This window comes from Schistocerca americana, chromosome X, assembly GCF_021461395.2.
Source record: "Schistocerca americana isolate TAMUIC-IGC-003095 chromosome X, iqSchAmer2.1, whole genome shotgun sequence".
In the NCBI taxonomy this organism is placed as follows: domain Eukaryota; kingdom Metazoa; phylum Arthropoda; class Insecta; order Orthoptera; family Acrididae; genus Schistocerca; species Schistocerca americana.
In genome coordinates, this window is record NC_060130.1 from 743,492,434 (window position 1) to 743,517,022 (window position 24,589).

General features: G+C 38.8%; 1 protein-coding gene across 4 annotated transcripts in view; it reads right to left on the minus strand.

Annotated features, from left to right (window-relative positions):
* Positions 1-24,589, minus strand: part of LOC124555677 (membrane-associated protein Hem-like) — a 180,894-nt gene that overhangs the window by 100,004 nt on the left and 56,301 nt on the right. For all 4 annotated transcript variants that reach the window (XM_047129678.1, XM_047129676.1, XM_047129677.1 and 1 more), the window contains exons 9-10: positions 8,899-9,061; positions 5,108-5,281 (exon numbers count right to left, since the gene is read on the minus strand). In XM_047129678.1, coding sequence (XP_046985634.1) covers positions 5,108-5,281; positions 8,899-9,061 — 337 coding nt within the window. The remainder of the gene's footprint in view (positions 1-5,107; positions 5,282-8,898; positions 9,062-24,589) is intronic.

Below are 24,589 nucleotides of genomic sequence, written 5' to 3' on the forward strand. Positions count from 1 at the left end.
ATAGTGATATTTAAAGATGGAGAAAATCTAGATTTGAGCAGTGATTAAGTACTTCGTAAAGAAAGGCATGAGAGCAAAGCACATTCTTGCCAATTTCCAGAATACACTGGCGACTCTGCTCCTTCATACTCAACTGCTGCCAAGTGGACAAATGAATTTAAATTTGGTCAGGAGAGCTTAGATGATAATCCATGTAGCGGTCACCCAAGATGTGTCACTACCGCAGAAATCATTGCAAAAGTGCACAAAATGTTTATGGAGGATCGCTGATTGAAAGTGCGTGAAATTGCTCACGTACTTCCTGGCAGATTAAAACTGTGTGCCGGACTGAGACTCGAACTCAGGACCTTTGCCTTTCGTGGGCAAGTCCTCTACCAGGAAGTTTCATATCAGCGCACACTCCACTGCAGAGTGAAAATCTCAATCTGGAAACATCCCCTAGGCTGTGGCTAAGCCATGTCTCCGCAATATCCTTTCTACCAGGAGTGCCAGTTCTGCAAGGTTTGCAGAAGAGCTTCTGTGAGGTTTGGAAGGTAGGAGACGAGGTACGGGCAGAATTGGAGCTGTGAGGATGGGTCGTGAGTCATGCTTGGGTAGCTCAGATGGTAGAACACTTGCCCATGAAAGGCAAAGGTCCAGAGTTCGAGTCTCGGTCCGGCACACAGTTTTAATCTGCCAGGAAGTTTCAATGAAAAAATTATCTACATGATGGGTGCTACAACTCTTGACGCTGGATCAAAAACTCATGATAATGGACATTTCTGAACAATGTTTGGCCTGCTTTAGGAGAAACGAACAAGATTTTTTGCGGTGGTTTGTGACCACAGATCAAACTTGGGTGCACTACTATATCCCAAAGACAAAACAACAGCCAAATCAGTGGAAACGTGCTGACTCTCCACCACCAAAGAAAGCAAAGAGAATTCCTTCGACGGGAAAGGTCATGGCATCAATGTTCTGGGATGCAAAGGGGATTTTGTTTGTAGACTATCTCCCCACTGGGCAAACAATTACTGGAGAATATTATGCTAACCTCCCGGACAAATTGTAACAAAAGATACACGAAAAAAGGCCGGGTTTACCTAGGAAGAATGTCATCTTCCATCAAGACAATGTGCGCCCACACACACATGCCACTGCCATGACAAAATTTCACGAACCTAGGTATGAATTGGTGTCACACCTGCCTTAGTCACCTGATATGGCTCCATCAGATTCAAATGGTTCAAATGGCTCTGAGCACTATTGGACTTAACATCTGAGGTCATCAGTCCCCTACAACTTAGAACTACTTAAACATAATTAACCTAACTGCCTGAGGCAGGATTCGAACCTGCGACCATAGCAGTCGCGTGGTCCCAGACAGAAACACCTAGAACCACTCGGCCACAGCGGCCAGCGGCTCCTTCAGACTTCCAGCTCTTGCTAAAACTGAAAATTTTTCTTGGTGGATGAAGATTCACTTCAAATGAATTGATAACCGGAATTGACAACTATTTTGCAGGAATGGAGGAAATTCATTTTCGAGATGGGATCAAGGCATTGGAACACTATTGGACCAAATGCATTAATCTACAAGGAGACTACATTGAAAAAAAATTAAGTGATATAAGTACTTTTCTTCTATTCCATTCTGAGAACTTTTCAAACTGTCCTCGTATACGGCATGAAGGGGTACTTCATAGCTTGGTTCACAAATCCATGTCATCTCAGATCCTGAAAGTTCTTCAGTTGATTAAGCCAATCTTGAAGTTACCTTTCATCAAATTGTTTAAAGTGAAAGACAGATCTGACGCATGTTGCAGTATCGACCTACTGTGAAATAGGTGTGTGATGATGGTAATGAGACAGCATCCAAGTCGAAAGTCTGTTTGCTTACACAGGAAGCATTTCCAACAGGATTGTCATATTCTGATGAAATATGATGTGAAATGTGTTTTTCAACCACATAAGGGGTCTCTTAAGATCCGTAAAGGCAGGTGTATGCCATGTTTGTTGCAGTTGTGGCATGTTGTATATTAGTCAGACCATCAGGACCGCAGAGAACCTGTGTACTGAGCATAAGTGTCACACATGCTTACAACAGCCAAGCAAATCTGCTACTGCAGAACATTGCCTTGGCACCAGTAATAATGTGTAATATAAGAACATGGAGAGTCTGGGATGCACTGGTAGCTATTGGGTTACTGCTATTAAGAAAGCAGTTGAAATTAAACTAACAAGTGATCATATAAATAGAGATGGAGGTTTTTGCTGAAAATCTGCATGGAATCATGCTCTCTCCCTGGTCACACAACAGAGGGATATAGTTAATGCTTGCCTCACTGATTGGGGAGGAGGGAAAGAAGGGGGGGGGGGGGTGGCACGCACATGCAGTACTATGCTCTGCATACAAAGATTTTAAATTTTCTTGTGCAGCACATTATCATTGCATTTGTGTCTTGAAAATGTCAGTGTGTGCAACTGTCGAAATATCGACAGCTGTCAAAGGCATCAGCCAACTGTTATTTGAGCATTTTAACTCCAGAAGAGTCTCACGTTTCACAACATTAATTCACTCTCGTGGTCATTTTACCTGCCACAGAGAACTGCAACTCTAAATCATTTACATACCTGCCAACGGTGTATTCTTGTACAACGTTATGTTGGCATCCATTCTGGGTGCTGCACTTCTTTTTGTCAGGCATGTATTTTGAAGAGAACTGATGGTTTGAGAAATAACAACACATGAAGCCTCACAAAATTCTATTGCAGGCTAGTAGGCACGGCCTTCAATTTTGTTCCTTTGTTAAAAGTCATCTAACTTATACTATATCCACATACTGTCAAGAAGTTCAAAATAGCCATTGCATATTAAAACAGATAGGTTATGTTTATGCTTCTCTATATTTGGTTGTTCACAATACTACTCTGCAGGAACATTCACATTCTTCTTTTTTATAATATTCTCAGCTGATCGATATCATTAACAACGTACATATAGGACATTCAACCAACTCAGATGATGACATCAAATGAAATGGAAAAGCAGTTATTTGAGATGACACTGGTTCCAATCCCTGCCCATTATGCAGTTTTGCATTTGCATGGTTTCCCTAAAGCACTTATGGTAAATGTGGGGATGATTCCCTTTTTAATGTAAATGGCCAATTTCCTTCAACATTCTTCACCAAACCAAGCATTTGTTCTACATCTAATGACACTGTCATTGATTGGCTATTAAATCAAAATGCTCCTTTCTTTGGATGAAGGTGATGATAATCTGAAAGTATATATTGAGCAACTCATTGTTGCAAGTTTAGCTCTATAGCTACTATTCAGTTACAGAAAGAATATTGATAAGTTTTTTAGAAGTATACAATAGCATTCAAGGTTCCCGAAAGACCTAAACATTAATTTAGTAAAACAGTCAAATGGTATGCTCATCACTAGAAATTCAACACTATTTGTATTTTTTATGTACATCACTGCTGCTGGTACAAAGGAACATAGCATTTTTTTTTTTTGCAGGGAGTCATTCTTCTGTTTAATATTTTTATAACTATGACTCCAAATATTTCAGAGACATTCCTCTGCCTCATAGTGTGTGACAAATTTGTAAATTTTGCTTCTTGCCTATTCCATTTCATTATGGAACATGTGTAAAAACAACATGCAACACTACAGATGGAGTAAAAGCAAACACTAGCACTGTTTAGTGGCATTTAGTGGTAGCCGACCAGGAACAATGTTCCTTCGATCTGTGCCAAAACAATTGTGCAACACTGGTTTCGTGTTGCCAAGATGTTAACATTTTGCGAACATCAGTAGTCCAGTGCTACCTGTGAACAATGTTGCAGAACATGCTTCGAACTCTCTGTAAACGCATCTTTAGTACGAAGTGGTGACAAATTCATTCGTAGACAGGCTTATTGCATACTCAGGAAGACAATCATTACAGTCTATAAAATATTTTAGTAGCATATGATTAGCCAAATGCAAACAATACCTTTCTCAACTTTTTAAAAACATCAAATTGTAAAATGTCTATTTCCATATTTTTAAGTAATTTCCTGTAAATCCATAATTAAGGTAATAAATCTGTAACAATTATGGACAATCCATAATAGCTGGCAGCCAAACATATATAATATCTCTCTCTCTCTCTCTCTCTCTCTCTCTCTCTCTCTCTCTCTCCCCCCCCCCCCTCTCTGCCTCCCCCTTCTTCTTCCTACTTTCTAAAATATTCTGAATAAATGGCATTATCAAGAATCACATGTGTCAACAGAAGAAGTTGCACACTTGGATAATCTGAAAAGTAAATAATCAGTTTGGTTTGTTTGAATAGTACCAACAATTCCACCCAAATTCCACCTCACAGGCAAGTATCCCAACCTTGATGAAAAGTTAACCATGGTAAAGTAAGCATTTAACCTTGTTCTACACAAAATTCTGATGCAGCAATCTTGATCAAAGTTAAACAGGGAGACAGCTGTGGTTAAATTTGATTGTGGTTCATGCACAGTTTTCTCAAGATGACCAGGGTTTCAGAAGTATAAGGTATTCAGACAGTAGTGTGTTTCAATGTACTGAGAGAGAGAGAGAGAGAGAGAGAGAGAGACTTAAGGCATCACTTACCATACCCAATACTTGGGATGAACCCAGAAAGTTTATTAATTTATGACTAAAACTTAACAGGAGTAGAATTAAATTGTGCTTTCACATGTGATCACATTGCCTGTTTTTCTCTAACAAGAGGACCACATGACAGTCAGACTTTTTTAATTTTTTATTTTTATGGTACGTGAAGTTCAAAAGCAATTCAATCCAAACCTCAAAAATTTTTCAGAAAATAGACTTCTAAATTGTTCGGCTATGAGTAGTATGCTGAAATGAGGTAGATAATTTTTGACGAGCAATGTGGCTCTGTGGTAGCGTGCTTGCTGGCTGGCTGTGTGTGTGTGTGTGTGTGTGTGTGTGTGTGTGTGTGTGTGGGCGGGCAGGGGGGGGGGGGGGGGGGGGTAGTTCCAAGAATTACACAAAATATTTGATTCTAAGCACGTAGCATTGCACGACATAAAAGGTACATGTCATAGTACCACAATTTAGTACTTCACACCAAACTCACCTTGTTTTACGGATAAGTTAGCAATTGTGCTGCACATTGAAGACAAAATAATGCTTTCATCCTCTGGACAAACTTGCAAATTCTGTACCATTTGATTTAAAGCAATAGCATCAAACCCTGATAGGTACTGCACATAGTACCTCTGCATTACTTGGCTGTATTTTCGAACAAGAACTGCAATGAAAATAAAACATAGTGAGCTGACATAGTATGTACTACAGAAACTGTGAAATAAGAAAGACTGTACTTTAGGAAATTAAATTAAAGCTTTCAACTATTATCAGGAGGATAAAACCTCAGTAAAAATATACCTTAAGATATGAACAGAAATGAAATTTCAATGGAAAAATACATCTCACAGCACAGACTTATAACACTATTTGAATGGGCAAAATCAGTGTAACACAGCTGATATCAGAATCGACCAACGGAAATTCCAAGTTGGAATATCAACAATATAAGGAAAAGATAGATTGGCACTCACAGTAAAGATGACACTTTGAGTTGCAGACAGGCACAATGAGAAGATAGTTACACATTAGCTTTTGGAGATCAGGAAACACACACATATTCATTCACACAAGCAAGAACACCTCCCACACACATGATAGCCATCTCCAGCAGCTTGGACCAGAATGCACCATCATCTACAGTACACTGCACTACACTACATTACACTACAACTGACACTACCTGGATCTGGCTGGCCAGTAGAATTTGTGCATACAATGGACTGATTGGCCAACTTCCATGCTAATTATCTCCTAAATGGCACAATGTATCAAATTTTTTCTTAACAATTATTTCTCAGTAAAACTTATCCTGAAAGACACTCCCTAGTTTTTCAGACTGTTTCTGACCATTCTGTATACTTAACAACAATACATACAGAGAGAAAATGAAGAAAAGGAAATGGCGTAATGAATTTGAAAATTGATAAGAGTAAATACTGCAGAACCTTTTTTAATGAAAAACATACACAGCATATCTATAGTGGTGAACTGGGTTCCCTGCAACTCATGTTCCATGGACTTTGGTTTCCCTGTCCACTTGAACTTGTGAATTTAATTGCTCATAAATGTGACTCCTGTGAATTGATCACTACGTTAACTCGCCTTTTGGGAAAAGCAAAGGATGGAAGGGGGGGGGGGGGAGTATAGCTCAAAATCTTTCTGACAAGAAATGCAATGAAACCAAGATTCCGGCTGTCCACAGAACCCAATGATGTTTGGTGAAGTCTGCATTAATCTAACAGATTTACAGAATTGTCAGCGTTAAATAGTGTTACAGCTAAGATCAAGATTTTCCAAGACATGGGTGACAGAGGGAAGACATCATCTGTGCAGCAAATGGAGCCTGCAGAACGTGAAGAAAGTTCTGTAAAGTACCCATATACAGCAGAAAAAGTAATCAACTTGTCAGAGAACCTAGCACAAAAAGATACAGTGTGGAGAAGAAAACAAGTGGGAGGGGGGTGAAGTATATATGATAAAATTAGGTGCCAAGAGAGATAACAGGAAGTCAAAATGAACAACCAGCAGCAAATGAAGAAGAGGAGAAGAACACTGGTTACATCAAAGGCAAAAGAGTCATCATGTAAGAGGGATTCCAGTACATTCTTGTGCTGCCTTTCAGTTGAATTCACTGAGAAGTCTGGTGATGCTATCACGCAACTTAAACAAAAATGTAACGAAATGTGCAACTCTTCTTGGAACCTTCTTTATCACTTCCATCAATCCAACTTGACAGGGGTACTACATTACCAAAATTATTCCATAAATGGTTGAGTGAAAATTTTGTATGCTACCTGCTTTACAGGTGAATACAGTTCCTTATGATTCTTCAAATAATCTCTTTTTGTATGGTACCTGTTTTACAGGCGAATACAGTTCCTAAGGATTCTGCAAATACATCTCTCTCTGTCATCTGCCTTCCTTATGGCTGTATTTGTGTGACTCTGCCACCATAAACAACTTCACATAGATGCTCCCCGTACCTGACAATTGTGCCTGATTACAAGTCTTTCCAGAAATCAAGAAACATAACACCAACCTGGTCTCCAGAATTCACAGTCTTCTGGATCTTGTGAATGAGTACAGCAAGCCAAGATTCACGTATTTTCACATGATTAGAACTTGTGGAGCCCATATTGACAGCCTCCAGAGTTTTCCAGTCTCCAAAAATTCATCATACAAAAGCCCAAAAAGATTCTACACTTCCCAGCAAACTTATGTCAGTGATATAGGTATGCAACTTTCTGCATCTGCCATGTGACCTTCTTAAAGACTGGGACAACCTACAATCATGTGGGGTGTTTTACTGGTCTAGCAACCTATAACAGACAGTTCCTACAAGAGGGATCAGTTCTACAACATACGAGGCATGTTTAAAAAGTAACGGAAATTTTTTAATTTCACAACTTTATACATCAGATTAAAAAAAAATCTCTTGTTGGTACACATGTTCCTGATGTATGTTTGCATTTTCAGCTGTTTTGAATATTTAGTTTATTGTTGACATTTGAAAAGGTTGTGTGTGTTTTCGAACGCTAGGCGAATTTTTATTGCATTAAATTTTGCTTGAAAAATGAAATAAAGTGCAGCACAGCACTCAACATATTGACTGTGGCTTTTTCACAAATTTACTGTGAGTAAGATAAGAGTTTACAAGTGGTACAAATGTTTCAAAGAGGATCGAGAAAATGAAGATGACGACTGCCCTCGACACTTTAGCACATCAATTACTGATGACAATGTGGAAGCAGTAAAGAAAATGGTTCTGGAAAATCACTGAATCATTATCAGGGAGGATGCTGATGATGCCCATATATCCTTTAGTTCATGCCAAGCAATTGTTTTGGATGTTTTTGACATGAAACGTGTGACAGCAAATTTGACAAGTTCAATCACATGTGAAGATTCTTCTCACTGTTTTCTTCGATTACAGTGGGATAGTGGATCATGATTTCCTGAGTTATAGTCATATGATCAATAAGGAATACTACTTGGAAGTTACGTGATGTTTGCATGAAGCAATCCAAAGAAAACGATAATCAGAACTGTGGCAAAACCACTCGTGGAAGCTGCATCACAATAATGCTCCCACTCACACCTCAATGCTTGTTCATGATTTTTTGGCAAAAAACAAAACCATTATTTTGCTTCAGTCACCATATTCATTGGACATGGCCCCCTGTGACTACTTCCTATTTCTGAGGTTGAAGAGAACCATGAAAGGATGTCGTTTTACCACCACTGATGAGATAAAAACAGAATCGCTGAAGGAACTGAACATCATAATGAAAAGTGAGTTCCAGAAGTGCTTCCAAGATTGGAAAAAGGACTGGTACAAGTGTATTATATCTGAGGAGGATCAGTTCGAAAGGGACAAAGTAGTAGTTGTTGTTGATGATGATGATGATGATGATGATGATGGATAAATGAAGATTCTTTAAGAACAACAATAATTCCCATTATTTTTTTATCAAACCTCTTATTCTATATATACTGTAATAGGTATCCCACTGGTTCTAGTGACCTTTCCTCTAATGAGCAATTACAGTTGGTTTTCAACTGGGTCCTGTTATTCAGTTCGTATAATTCCCATAAGCGAGATAAAAGACATGCTCTTGACCTTATCCTAGTAAAATGATTCGAAAGTACACTGCACTTAGATGCAAGCAAAACAGAAATTTAAAGCCATTCACACACATATCTAGAAATCACAAATCAGAGACAGAAGGCACTGTTAACATTTTTTTATGTTACATAATATATAGGTCAAAAGGTAACCTCTCAGTTCTTCCATGTGAAAAAGCAGCTCTGGTAACTGCCTATCCACCAGGTCTTCTGCAGTTTTTCCTTTACTCTTTTGCTGAGGTGGGTTGTCATTATGGCGCAAAAGCCAGTATACTTCATCCCTTGCTAGGCAGAGGCCAATGAAGATTAACAGTGCCTAGAAGCAAGAATTCACAGAAGTATTAACAAGGAAAAAAGTTTCATTACTTAAACATTAAAATTAAATACACTGTCAGCTTCTGAAACTAAATAATTCATGTCTGTATACAGCTGACAACAGTAATGAAGTATGAGCACATTTTTAAGACTATCACTAAACCAGTCACGAGAAATTTACAACAAGAAGTACAACAAATGTGTGGTTTATAAAAATGTTCTTTTCACGTGTCCACTCTGTATTGTCAGATCTAAAATTAATATTAGTATGGGTAACAAGATATAAGTTATAAGGTTAAGAATTATAAGTGTCTAACACAAATTGACAAAACACTGCTATGAAGCCCATTTTACTAAAACAACTTTCTTGTTTCAGTTCTTATGCATGATAGGCGAGTCTACAGCAGTGCTTCTGGCACATTAATCTGCACTAAGACTTACTCAGTATGACTGATGGATTATGTTTACATGTCAGCGAAAAAACTGTGCGTGGGCGAGTGTTTGTTGCCCACATCTTGCAGACATACCTCACTTGTTGATGGACTCTTTAATGCTTTGTGTGTTTGTTTTTTGTCATAAACTGTATACTCTATCTACTTTTGAGTCTACCAATGTGCAGTTATTTCATTATTCTGTAAACAAATACAGTGGGTACAAAATCATCAAACTAGCGGCAGCAACACTAGCCAACGCCGTATTGCAGGAAAAGAAAGGCCTCAGATACCACACCACCTCCAACCTCTCTTTTCTGGTCTGCTAGAAAGTGTAGATGTCTTTATAACACTTATCTATATGTTTGCTTATTAGTTCATATCCATCCAAAAGGTAAAGACCATAGAGAACATTAAAATGTTGCAAAATTATCTTTATATACTGGATTTTCTGTATCAACTAACATTTTCTTTCCAATAAGCACATTTCACCACTACTACAATATTCGTTTTTATCCATTTCTACAAATTACCACAAAATTATAAAATACAAATAATTACAAATCTATTGCAATTATAACAATAACTGAAGCTATTTTATCAACAAATGCTGATGAAAATCATCTGGGATGAGTTGCTTAATACAAACAACAGCAACAACCATGTATTTTCTGCCAGAGAACCAACAGCTGAATGAAAACAAAGTTGGTACATGTTGTAATGTAATCAAGCCAGTGGTATATTAGGAATGTTAAGATACCAGCAGGTATCGATATCTTCATCTGCATAAAGAAAACTTCATATTAGAAACTTCATCCATAAAAATAAATTATTTTACACCTACATATTCATATTTCATGCATTTACAATGATGTTGAAGTTTTAACAGAAAATTTTGTAAATTCAGTTGTATTAATTCTACGAATCATATGCCAGCAATTGTCTCTGATAAAGATGTACGCTTTAGCTTCTTCATTGTGTAGAGACTTGGCAGGAAGTGGGCATAAATGAAAGTTGAGCCATTTTGTGAGGCTGCAGAAGGCAGATTTATTATTTCTTTGGTTTGTTCAAACAGTGCTGTCATAATACGTATAATGTCATAGAATACAAATGTTTAAAAGCTCAGACACTTTACTTCATTTAGCATTTCAAAAATTATCAGACTTTCACAACCATTTCATCAGTTAATTTTCTCTGTACTAGAAGAAAACTTGTGGACATTATCATGCCTCCAAAGAAGACAACAATGGCAAAATCAAGATAATCAAATACATAAAACTACATAGTTTCATATGTGGACATGCCTTTTGATGCAACTTACTTCAAAATAATAACTAACATCTGGTATGAGGAAAAGTCATTGGATGTGCACCACTGAACAAGAATATTACAAAGTGCAGATCCACTTTCCCATCTCTCTCCATGCACAGTTTTCTGCATACTCAGGATTTTGGAACCCATCAGATACTACACTCAATTGACCACTGAGGTCAGCAACTCATTTGTAACACGGCTGGCAACTGATTTATAAGTTGCCAGCCCATGTCCTCTTATCATGAGTAGTTCAAAATGGTTCAAACAAGAAAGTTGCATATGAAAAATGGGTTTACATGAAGCAGTAACTCAGAGTATATCAAAAGGGAAAAACTGGATATGTCCATCAACTGCCTGAAATTATCTGGAAAATCAAGCAGTCTACTGGTGTGTAGGGTGCTCATATCAACAGTCACATGCAATGTGTAACTCAATTCTAGAGCAAGTGCAAATTTCAGGCATTAGCACCTTCTAAAAATCAGTTCTGTTTCTGGGATATTGGAGCCATTGTAACAAGCAACATCCAAGTGCACAGACATTTAATTCATTATTAGCAAGTTCACTACTTCTTATGTTGTTCTGTGTAATGCTATTGTGGGCAATTCTAAATCCTCCACTGAATATACCTTAATCCTTTCAGATTAAAAAATGCAACATACTATGCACAAAAGCTAATAGTATTCTTAATACATTAAGGACTTCCTGGGAGATGAAACATTTGTTTCTATCCTTTTCCATCCCCCCCCCCCTGCCCCCCCTCCCCCCCCCCCCCCCCCCCCCCCCCTCCTCCCAGAAAATAGTGTGTAACCATCAACGTCATTTTTCTCTTCATTAACAATCTGCTTTTGCTCCACATGTCCACCCGATTTCAAGCCATGATTTAAGCCTCACGTAACATGCATAAAAGATGCAATGCAGCCCTTATGTATGTAAACGTTAAGCTTTAAAGTGTTACTACCACTATAAAAAAGTGGACAATGGTATTAAATGAAGCAGCACTAGAAGAGAGCATGGAGCATTTTGGATAATACACTTTAGATGAATGAGCAGTTAATCATTTTTTTTTAGGAGTCTTTTCTTTGACATCCTGCAGGCAGTGAGACTGGACACTCCTTTGTGGCTTTCCCAGCGGAATCATCCTGGCATCAATGATTATGAAAATCACAACACATGTACTTCAGGAAGGCATACATAGTTCATATCAAATAAGAAGCTAGTCTTTTCAGCACAGTAATCTAGTCGACAGTTTTCCATTCACGAAATTTGAGTTACATTACAAAGATACTTAGAAAAGTACTAATTTTTTACTGTTTTGGAAGCAGGATTAAGATTGCATCTCAAAAAGTTGAAATTGCAAACAACATAAACCATTACACAAAAGTTTAGAATTAAGTTATTTTGGACACTAAGCTGAATCTTGTTTGAATTTCAGATGCCACAGAGACATGGGTCAGTGGTGTGTTTCTTGTTAGTCTGGGGAGCAAATGTGAACCTGGGCTTAAGATGTTGACACCAAGAATGTCTTCTGCAATGATCTGTACTATATCCTTGGAAACAGGAATTACAGCTCTCCTCCCCCCCCCCCCCCCCCCTTCTCCAGGAATCTCTCTTACACACTTGTATACTACTTTCAGCAGTAAAGAACTCAAGCCAAGATATTCTACTGCACACTCCAAAAAGCCTCCAAGTTCAGAACTACTTTTAAACCTTCACATTAGTTACTGCAAGTCCATCACAGCAGAACACCACTCATAAATCAATTACACTGTCACCATAGAAATTTCATTGTCTCATAGGAATGCTACAGTGATGTGGTCTACCATGAACCCAGTCCTACCACCTATATTAAAAGCATTCTAATGTTACATAGCTAATAATATAGCAACCAATTCAACTTGACGATCATACACTTTTGTAGCTTTCTCTTGGAAGAAAAATGATTGACAAATTGAATGTGGTGACTGGGACATAGTCATTTGTTACCTCCCAATGAAGGAGATCTGCTAGGCAAAAAACACAGTGACTGATGATGATGATGAAGAAGAAGAAGAAGAAGAAGAAGAGGAACACCACAGAATTGCATTCCAATTGCACTTGGGAAAAATTCACAGCAGTAGTGAGAACTCCAATTGACACAAAAGTTGATCATTTTGTTGGTAGTGGCACATAAAATAATCACATGGAAACCGGAGGTCCTGCAATTCGCTTGGGTCATCTACTTATAGTAAAAAACTTCCATCTGCAGTAGTAAGACAGCATTTCTGTGGAAAGTTCCAGGCTCAGAGGCCATGGTCAATGTATAAAACAATTTACTAAGATTTCATCCCCATCTGTAGCAGATACCTTCAGAGACAGAACTGGCAATTGCATTGATAGCTTAAGAAAGCCCTGAATTTATACGTGCATTATAAATCACATTGCACTACCATTTGTCGAGTGATGCTGAGCCTGTGATTATCTCCAATGACACCATTCTCAATTAATAGTGATCAATCATTTAAGCTGATTTCTTGGTGTGAAGTTGGTGCCAATATTTCATTTTATTTAACTATTTATTCCTTTCTGTTAAAATTATCATGTTGTTCATAAATTTCTATTGCCTCTGAACAGGTGCACGTGATAATGTGTTCTCTTGGCTATGATGCTTGACTTATAAAATTTTATTTTGTTGTCTCTACATAGCAAAGCACATCTTTTGCAGTTCTGAAGGATCACTTTAGTTTCCTAATAGGTTTCAAAATCATTTAAACCCCATTTTACCCAATTCCATCAGTAATCCTGACAGTGCAAGAGAAAAAAAAACTTTGAAGTTATTATTCCTCGTTAGTCCTGTAATTGTCTTTTTGTAGTCACAGTGCTCATTCCACCTCCTCACTGGAGTAACCAATTTTTTAAATGCTAAATGTAAGTAAATGAGTTGTTCTTGTAAGTGAACTGGCTCATCAAGTGGCCAGATATGTAGCCTCATCAGTGCAACCTTATGAAAATAGAACTGACTGAATGACATTCACATGGACCAGAGTTGTTGGCAACTTCAGCATCGACTTCTCGTTTACAATTATTCCTCTGAATGCAGCTATTTTCAATATATAAAATACTTCTTTCCAGTGAATTTAGTAGCTCTGTTTGGACTAGAGGTGGGTGATCCACTCCTAAATTGACTAAAAGAGCTTGAGCCTTCTACAGAGTGAATGATCAAGGACTCAAAAAACAATGAGCTGTTGCCCTTCATGTCTAAAATACCACTCCTATGTAGCCAGTGAATGAAAATTCTAGGGCAGGCTGCTGCATCAGTGGGCCCAGACTTAGCCGCAGAAAAATATGCTACAGATGATGTGTATGTCTTTATTTATATACCTAACTGTTGTGAGTAGGTTTTGCCAGCCATGAAAATAACAAAGTTCTTTAGAACACTGCATTAATGCAGAAAACATTTTCTTTCCTTTTTTCTGCTATTGGTTTGAAGATACAGCTTGCACAGAGCTGCCATGGCAGCCCATTTGATGCTTCATGGTGAGATACAATACTCTGCAGAGAGGAAGTAGTTGGCAGCTTACTTAGGAGCTAGCAAGCTGCGAGGAACTGACTCCTCACTCCTGACTTAGGAGTCACTCTGTTCTTTGTGATATTGACTCACTCACTGATTTAGTTCCCAGCAGTGGCTCACTGCTCCCATACCATTCCTGACATCACAAAGAGCAGGTCACAAGGCAACTCTGAAGCCACCCCACCACTCTTTGTACTCTTGGCTGACTCACTGATTCACATCACAGCATGTGCTCTCCATTCAATATTGGTCCTCCATATATGTTCATTAAATAATAATGTTATGTACATTACATCATTAAATTTTACACATATATTAGTGCATTTAGAGATTACAGAATACACTTAATGTACATTTGTTCTCATTTCAAGTTTTTGTTACTGAAAAAGTGCTTTTTAATAGTAAGCATTTTAATTTTTCCATCCAACATATTTTAATGTTTCAGGAAATAAGTCAACCACAACTCCTTCGACTAAAAGAGATTCAAGCTGTATATGTATCATTTTACCAAACTGAGTAAAAAGAGGAATATGTCATTACTGCCAATAGACAACTTCCTGTTTTCCTGTCTTCTCATCAGACCTGAAGATATGTCCAAAGTCCAAGCAGTCAACAGTAACTTTGGAACAATGTGGGTTATGAAGCCAACGCAAATGATTTTTCTGCAGAAATCTGAGAAATTGTTCTAGTGAATTGTCCTCACTGAGGTCTGCTTCCACTTCAGATGAACTTTCCCTTACAGAAAACTGAAGTGACTCTCAATCTGTATTCAGTCTGCCATTTTCATTTGGTTCCCTATCAGATTATCATTTATTTTCTTTTGTGACACCCTCATCCTAAACTTATTTTCATTTGCAACAACCCATCAGTAAACCTGTCAAGTTTATTACATTAAATAAAATTATGATATTATATACATACAATTTTCAAAAATTCATAAATGTGTTTTGCCCTCTCTCTCTCTAATGCCCAGTTACCCAACAAAATTAAAAACGACTTGACCACCGCAGGCAACAGTGGATGGGCAACTATAAATAATAGTTTCTATACATTCATGGCGCATTTTATCAATCACAAGGCTCAATTGAAGTTTTATTTTCTAGAGTGCTCCCAATATGAAGAAGGAAACACAACCCTTATCAAATTTGAAATGTTATCCCCAAATGTAACATCAAGTTTAAAATCACTGCCATAATAACGGAAAATGCTTCAAACATGAATTCACTGTATGAGATTTGAAAACCTGAGAGTTTTCAAATATCATCCAGTGCAGTCCCCAACAACCAGTCTTTCCTTTTCATCTTGTCTGGTAAGTCTCCCCTGACCTGCAGAACTTGGAGACTTTCCTGAAATCTACCTCTTAGTAGACATCTCCAGTCATTTTCCTTCACCCTTCTTCTTTCCCGTTCAACCCTTCTGCCTGAAGAAGAAGCCATTGTCTCCAAAAGCTTGTCTAATACATTTTATTTATTTATTTATTTTTTTTATCAATCCAATTACCTTATACAGTACACCTGTATGAACTTACACCTTCCTCTCTCTTCTGTTTTAGTAGGAGAAGTTTGGCCTTCCTCCAAAGTGATCATGAGTTTCTCATGAATGAGTTGAAAATGTTGCTTCAGGTGGTACACCTTCCATACCAGTAAAATAACATTAAAAAAGAGCCACTGAAGGCTGGTTTGTGTTAAAAAAAGAACTTAATATTCTTCTCACTGTGGGTTGAAGCGAATGGATTTGATTGACTTTTGTTTTGAGGATCTTAACTCCTTAGCCTCTCACTAACTTTGTCCTACAGCGAATACAAAAGAGACTTCGATACCGACAAGACTAAAGACATGAAGTGGTCAAGCCATCTTGACACACACACACACACACACACACACACACACACACACACACACACACCGGCCACAAATGAGTGGTGTTAGCAGAGAGGTGGAGGGGGAAGTGCTGGCTGATAGTGCCCATGAGCAAGCAGTGTGGGAACTAACGAGCGCCCACACCCGCAACATCGCGTTTGTCCACCCTTGATATAAAGCTTATAATGTGCCTATAAAATCAGGGCCCCTTGAATTACATATGTAGTTGCCAGTTTTTATCTCTAAAGATGCCTCCTGCAGATGGGAGTGAAATGCTATTACACAGTTCTATATATTGTCCATGGCCACACAGCTTGGCAGTTTTAACATGAGCAACATGGGCAGTGAAAACCTGTGTTAATAGGACAATAGTTAGTGCAGTGAGAGAGATATAGCTGCTGGTGTAGTGAACTTAGTCACGTGACATTGAGGTATCTTTTACTGAATGAATGGCAACTGGCAACCAAAGGCTATATTAATTAAGACAGATTTAGTCAGATGGTTAGACGTTCATCCTATGCTAAGAACTTCTAATCTTAGGTTTGGGATACAATAGATTCATCCAAAGATGCCTAAGAGCTATGACACCCACTGGTTGCTATACACTTGTAAATTACAAGCTGTCAATTGGTAGCTTGGTATTATCAAGCAGTAGGCACACAAGGTACCATTAAGCTGGTATGCATGTGACATGACCAGCCCATGTGTATCAGCCACAGACGAGTGAGGAGGAAGAGAAGGAGAAAGCACAAGTCCCACATCCTGCTGCAATTCTTTACAATTTAACATCATTCTGGAGAAATGTCTGTAAATTCTCCTACTTCTTTGTCCAGAAAACTATCAATATGGTCTTAATAAGACATATTAATCCCACTTTGGATCACAGTGTGTCTGTAAATCTGTGGTTATCACCGATCTATATTAGTAGCAATCAATGCTAACCATTAGCCAATGAAAATCACTATTGCCTTATATTCTTTTATTTTAATCTTACTGAATATCCTTCATATAACAGCTCTTTTGTTCCGTAAACTGTCTCCATTTCTTATCTTACTGATGATCATGTACCCTAGTCTGATTATTACAAATTTCACTTCATGTTCCTGTTACATGCTCTCATTTTAACATTGTCTGGATTCCTGAAGCATAAACTGGAACAGACATATAGTAGGCCCAACAGATTACATCACTGTTTTCCAGTCGAACACCTCTGTTTTCAGTTATGCACATGACATTTAGAAGTAATATTTTCTTTTTATTTCTATGTGACTTTTATTCCTTCCACTTCCTCACTACTTTTTTTACAATATTCACATCTGCTCACACCCAGGAATTAATTTCCTGATGGTCACGGTTTCCTGACAGCTGCAGCAAAAAAAATTCCTTTCCTTTCATCAAACTCCATTCTGAATTCTTAGATAACTACTTTTGATGTCTGTACCTTGTCACAGCACTTCAATTTCTCTATTCCCCTACATCAAAAAGTCAACAACAAATGTCATTATATGCACAGTTTCTGACACATTGGTTCTAACATCCATTTACAACAACAATGGTTGGTGTGTAAGAGCTTATTTCCTGGTTATAAACCATATATTTACTCTGATATCTGTTCCTTCTTTCACATTTGAAGCATAAAACCATGCTATTCTTTAGGACAGATACATAACACCCACAAAGCAATTAAGAACTATTTGACCTTTATGAAATACACTAAAGCTGAAACAGCCTGCTGAGTTACTTCCATAATATAATACACATCAAATTATAGACTTAAATACAATCTTGTGCTTTAACAATACTGAGTGAAAATTTTCAGGCAATATTTCAAACAGTCTAACTAAACCATGAATGACTTGTCTTACTCTCCTCTTCTCAAATATACAGAACAACAGGTTAAGGCGTTTGTACAAACTATAAAGGAGTGGGAAAGGGTGTGGGGAGCACAAATATAAAGCACACATCAGCAAATAACATTAGAAAATGCAAGATGCAATATTTCTTAGTGTGTTATTGCCACCACAGGTAAGACAACAAGAATGTGAGACAAGTAGGTGTTTGAACTACTTAACCTTTGACACCTGACTGCTCACTTTTTCTTCATAGGCTTCATCTCTAAGCCAATACAATAGGTAAAAGGATTTGAATCAGTGAAGACTGATGTGCTTGATGCCCTTTCTTTCAGTCACACTGTAATAACCTAAAACGCATGATATTTTGCGTTATGTGCAACTCAATCTTGTATCAACTCATGATAAAATCCTTCTAAGACATTGCACTGCTACAAAATCTCATAGCTGTTTCTTAAAAAAGACATAAAATTACTCACACACAAAACACTGTATTTAAATTTTAATACAAAGATCTACACATTTTCTTCTACAAAATGATAGTAATTTTTTTGTTGTTGTGCCAGTGTTTGTTTGTTTGTTTGTTTGTTTGTTTGTTTGTGTGTGTGTGTGTGTGTGTGTGTGTGTGTGTGAGAGAGAGAGAGAGAGAGAGAGAGAGAGAGAGAGAGAGAGAGAGAGAGGGGGGGAGGAGAGGGAGGAGGGAAAAAGAGAGTGGTGAGGAGGATGGAGAGGATAAAGAGAGAGGGGATGAGAGAGTTTCACATAAGCAAAAATGCATATGTTTATGTACATGCAGCTCCACATACATTTGTGATACTTAATAAATTATGAGACAGAATTGCTGGCCTGTACTTACTTTCAGGAAGCTAAATGTTTAGTACTGCCAGTCAATACATATTAAAGCAAACAAGATGACACTATCCAAGCTTTTTGAACTATTAGTTCTTTCCTCTGGTAGGAGAGAGGGATAGATTGGGAAGTTTAACAAGGTAGGTCACTCAGGCCTCAGTATGAGAGGGGTCCACCTATAGCAAGGATGAGGGTAGACAAAGATGAAGTGGGAGAGTAGGAGGCCAAAGAGGTCAAAAATGGTATACTGATAAGAACTGTGAGCTTCACTCCAGAGATGATAAGGACAGAGTGAGAAGTAATAATAGATTAGGAAGAAGAGAAATGAATAGTGCAATTAGGACCTAGGATATTAGGAAAAAAGAGAAAGAGTTGAGGAAGGAGAACAAAGCTGAAAAAAATAAAAGTAATAAAGAAAACAAATAAGACATAATATATAAGAAAACAAAAATGAAAGAATAAAAAGTAAAATGAAAAAAGATTTTTTATTGGGGGGGGGGGGGGGGGGCAGATGGATGTGTTATTGCAGATAAAACGATAATTAAATGGACACCCCCGCTGCAAACAGGCGTTTATATACTTCATTGGGGACATGTTGAAAATGTGTGCCCCGACCGGGACTCGAACCTGGGATCTCCTGCTTACATGGCAGATGCTCTATCCATCTGAGCCACCGAGGGCACAGAGGATAGTGTGCCTGCAGGGACTTATCCCTTGCACACTCCCCGTGAGACCCACATTCCCAACATGTCCACACCACTACAAGTGGTATATCAGGGTGTATACATGGACAAGGAAAAAAAATTCCCGGATTTCCCGGTTAAAAATACATTTTCTCCCGGATCAAAATACACTTTTTCCGTGTTAAGTGACAGTATACTCTTCCTCGGTACTGTAAAAGTCATCAATCCTTTGAATGTTTATGGTTTTATATACCAACGTAGAATTTCCAGGCACTTCAGAAAACGAAACTCAGGGGGAAAAACACGTTTTGAAAGACCTTTGATGTGCAGCAACATGTACGCTGCATATTTTCGTATTACGAAGGTATAAATTTGAATTCCACCAAATAACGCATGTCACTTTCTGAAGCACTGCAACTGAGATTGCGATGCGCTTTTGTAAGCATCATAGCTCATTCACGTTATCTCGCCAGCTGATGACAGCAATAGGACATGTGATGTAGTCAACCAATAGCAAGATCACTCTTAAGTAGTGCGAATACACAAATAAGAAAAGTTAATGGCTTAAATTAATATACACAGCATTCACATATAATATTGGTCTCGAAGATTAATAAGTCGGAAGAGAAGCTACTCTTGATCTTTTTTGCACGTGTTGTACTTTAAGATACACACACAAATGTGCCAGTAAAATTTTTAATAACGACGCAAATGTTTCATCTTCTGGGCTCGAAATACTTCTAAATGGTCGTCCTCAAAGAGTTGATTTTTAAATGAGAGTCAAACGCTTTGTGATTTAAGAAATTCATTGTACATTCTCGCACATAATTCATCTTGCGTAAAAGGAAACCTGCTTTGAATGTAACGCTTTTCAAACTACCATTAGCAATATTTTCCCACGACCTGTTAGAAATAGGTTTGTTTCAGCAGTTGCAAGAAAGTGCCAGATAATGCGTCACCGCGCTTGTGCAGCTAGGATGACGCAATAAGCCCATATGTTCGTACGTGTAAAACATTAAAAGATCTTACATTATGTCATAAAAGAAACAAGACATCAAAGGATACTTCAAGAGTGTCGGGATTTCGTGAACCATACTAAAGTGCATAATTCAGCTTAAAATACACATCCGCATGTAAATTTTCTTGGAGTACCAGTACTCATGTTTGGTTCTTTATTATAGCATAATTCCATACGTGCACTTCAAATGCAGCGAACAGATGAAACTAGCCAATAGTGTGAAATTAAACACTTGTTTCAAATAAATTGACTGCCTCAGTAGAAAGGATTAATAAAAGCTAAATCTCTTTAGCAAACCGCAAAAATAACTTCATTGTTCTGTAAGGCGATTACTGCTTGATTGTGGAAACAAAATCTGAAACTATTAACATATTTTAGCCTGCCGTAATTATACGAACATATTTTAATTCATTTGATAGGCCCCCCCGCCACAAAAATCCCTTTTGTTATCATTTAACGTGAGAGCAATAAATGAAGAGGAACAACAAAATCACTGAACGTAAACACAGGTCACGTGGAGGGGACCCACCTCCCCACCACAACTCGGACTGCTCTGTGCATCAGCCCCGGGTCTACGATATTTCCGAACCAGGGCAATATTAAGTAGTAGTGCCCAGTCACACTTGCGTAACCGGAAGTGGGAGAAGGTACTACTCATACGCGACTCAACTGCGCATGCGCAAGAGCCCGCCTGCAACTGCTCAAATGAATCTAACAGTTGTCACGTCACGCTCATCGGAGGCAATTTGTTATAAAGCATTGCATAGTGTTCCTAAAGCCTTGGACACACTTTACTGTTGGCAGACACTTGTATGAGCACTGTTTTGTTGTTGTATTCGACACATTTCCTTTGCAACTTAAGTTTTTTTTTTTTTTTTTCCCATTCATGTTTTGTTGCTGCAGTATCATTCTGCAGTTGTGGGATACAATAATATCCTTTGTTAGAGTATTGGTTCTTACCAGTCAAAATCACAAAAATTTAACTGAAAACTAAAACAAAGAAAAATTCCCTGACTTCTAAACAATTCCCGAGTTTTTCCCGGTTTTCTCCCGGATGGAAAAATTCCCGGGTTTTTCCCGGATCTCCCGGGTCGTATACACTCTGTATATAAATGCCTGTTTGCAGCGAGGGTGTCCATTTAATTACCATTTCATTCTAGCAAAAGCTGCATGGTCATCAACAGTAACTGTTCTTTCGGGAAGAGATATTACCGTCATATATTGCAGATAAAGTCCAGGAGGGCGTTGAGATGCAAGGATATGTTGGAGAACAAGTTCCCATCTCCAGAGTTCAGTGAAACAAGTATAGGGTGGGAGGATTCAAATACCCATGTAGTATAGGAAGCACTGAGATCCCTCGAGTCATGCTGCAGAGCATGCTCAGCACCTTGGTACCCAATCGGACAGTTCTTGTATGGCCATTCATGTGCTCAGTGAGTTTAGTAGTGGTCATGCCTATACATAGCACTGCACAGTTGACACAAGTTAGCTGATAGACAACATATGTAGTTTCACAAGTTACTCTGCCTTTGATATTGTAGGATTTATCATTTGTGGGGCAAGAGAAGGTGGTAGTGGGTGAGTGCATGGGGCAGATTTTACAGAGGAGACAATTGCAAGGGTAGGTATCTTTGGGTATGTATAATGTTTTGGGAATATCATATGGTTTGACTAAGCTGTTACAGAGTTTAGGAGGGCAGTGGATGGTTTGGGGAGAATATGAAAGAGAGAAGATCTCATTTCAGAATTTAACTTGACAAAGTTATAGGATTGACAGAGTAAAGTATTAAGTCATTCAAGGCCTGGAAGGTACTAAGTGACAAACAAGATGCGTCCAAGTTTTTTGGTTGTAGGTAATTGTATTAGTCGGAGGGAGAGAGGAGGATGTTGCAGAGGGAATTTGTTTGTGAATGGTATCTGAGGCATAACTGTAGTGAAGGAAAGCCTGAGAAGTAATTGCTGTTGGTGTAGATGGATTTATTGGTGGGGCAGACACATTTGCTGCAAATGTCTAGGCTGTAGGGAAATGACCATTGGCTGTGGAAGGCGGAGCGACTGAAGTTTGAAATGGTGGAGGTCAAAGTTAAGGAAGGTGGCTTTGGAAAAGCATTAGGTGAATTCAAGCTGTAGAAATAATTAAGTTTTTGCAGGATGCAGAGGAGTTCTTCCTCACTACATACAGACCACAAAGCTGTCATCAATAACTCTGAACCAAGTTAAGGAGCCAAGTTTCTGGGTGTTGGGGAATGGCTCAAGAAAAGATTGGCTTAGGAAGGGCAATCCTGCTTCCCACAGCAGTCCCTGACTTGTTTGTACATTTGCCACTCAAAAGTGAAATAGCTATGGATAATGACAAAATTGGCTTGGGTGACAATAAGATGATTTTCAGGTGGTTATTGGGAAAAGTAGTGTTCTAGGGCTGTGCATGTTGGAGGTTTGTGGAAAGTGAGGTCACATCGATGGTGACAATGAGGTACCAGGTGCCAGATGAATGGGAATGGATTTGAGACATTCCACGAAGTGACTGTTGTCTTTATGTAGGACAGGAGGCTCTGTGTGATGAGTTAGGGGTGCTGGTCAACCCAGGGCTGAGATGAGTTTGGTGGGAGGTTTTGAGGCCAGCTACTTTGGGACAGCCAGGATGGTTGTTTTCATGTATTTTGGGAAGTAGGTAGAAAGTGAGGGTTCATGGATCAGGAAAGGTAAGGAGTTCTATGGAAGTAGTTTAAGTCATTGTGTGGGGGCTAAGGTTTCAGTATTTTCTCTATCCTAGTCTGGATGGAAGGGGAATGGGACTATCATTAACAGTTTTGTATGATGAGGTGTCCAAGAGCTGATAATGTCCCTCTGCCACATAGTCCTCACACTCACGTACTACAGCAATGGAGGCTTTGTCCAGAGGGAAAAGTTGATGGAGCAGCATGCCTTCAGGACATGGATAGTTCAGGAGTCAGCTTGAGTGAGGTTTGAGATTTTGGTGGTATTTTTCAGGAAGGATTAAGAGGCAGTGCTGGAAGTGAGAAATTATGGTTTTGGGCAAGAGGAGAAGGATCACTCTTGGATGTGAGACAGGGCCTGTCTAGCCAGAATTCAATGCTCACTCTGTTCATTGTTAGTTTGGAGTGGGTGGTGAAGTGGTATTGCCAGGTAAGGTTAGGGGTTCTTCAACTAGGGCAGTGTGTTTGAATTTTGTTGTGGGACTGAAAGTTAGGGCTCTGAAAAGAATGGATGTTTCAAGATCAGGGAGTGATCAGGATAAGAGATAAAGGACTGAATGGACATCAGGGTTATGAGGTGTTGATGATTGATAACAGTTACGGTTGGGGGTTGTGGGAGATGTGTTGGGACTGGGATGTGGGCTTGTTGGCTAGGACGGGGGATGTTGGTGGCAGTGTTGTGGATGGTAGTTGTGGAAGCAGGGGAAAGAGAAACCTTTGTTGAAATATTTGATCAACTGACTGGATAGCTTCTTTAAGTAGCATGAGGCATTTTGCTCATCTTTATTGCTGGCTTCAAGAAGATCTGCACTGAGTATGTTAGCACAACCAGGTGGAGGATTTGAAAGAGAGGCAGCAGTTGTTGGGAATAGTGGTTGGCAGAGGCAATATCTTGATCAGGGATAAGGTGCATAAGGAATAAGGATTGATCAATCTGGAATTTAAAGAGGTTTGGTAGAAGGATGGGTTGCAGCCACAGATGGGGACTTTTAATGCAAGGTCTTTGGGAGCAATGCCAAAGGTTCTCACTCAGTTCTTGCTATCTTTGGAGTGAAGTTGGCACAATGCTTACAGCCTCTAACCTCCTACTCTCTTTAACGCTTCCCCCTTCATCTTTTGTCTAGCCCTATCTTCACTAAAGGTGGTCACTCTCATCCTGGGGTCTAAGTGACCTGCCCTTCCTTTTTAAACTTCCCTAACCTCTCCCTCCCTCTTACCCGAGGAAGGAATTAACAGTTCCGAAAACTGGGATAGTGTTGTC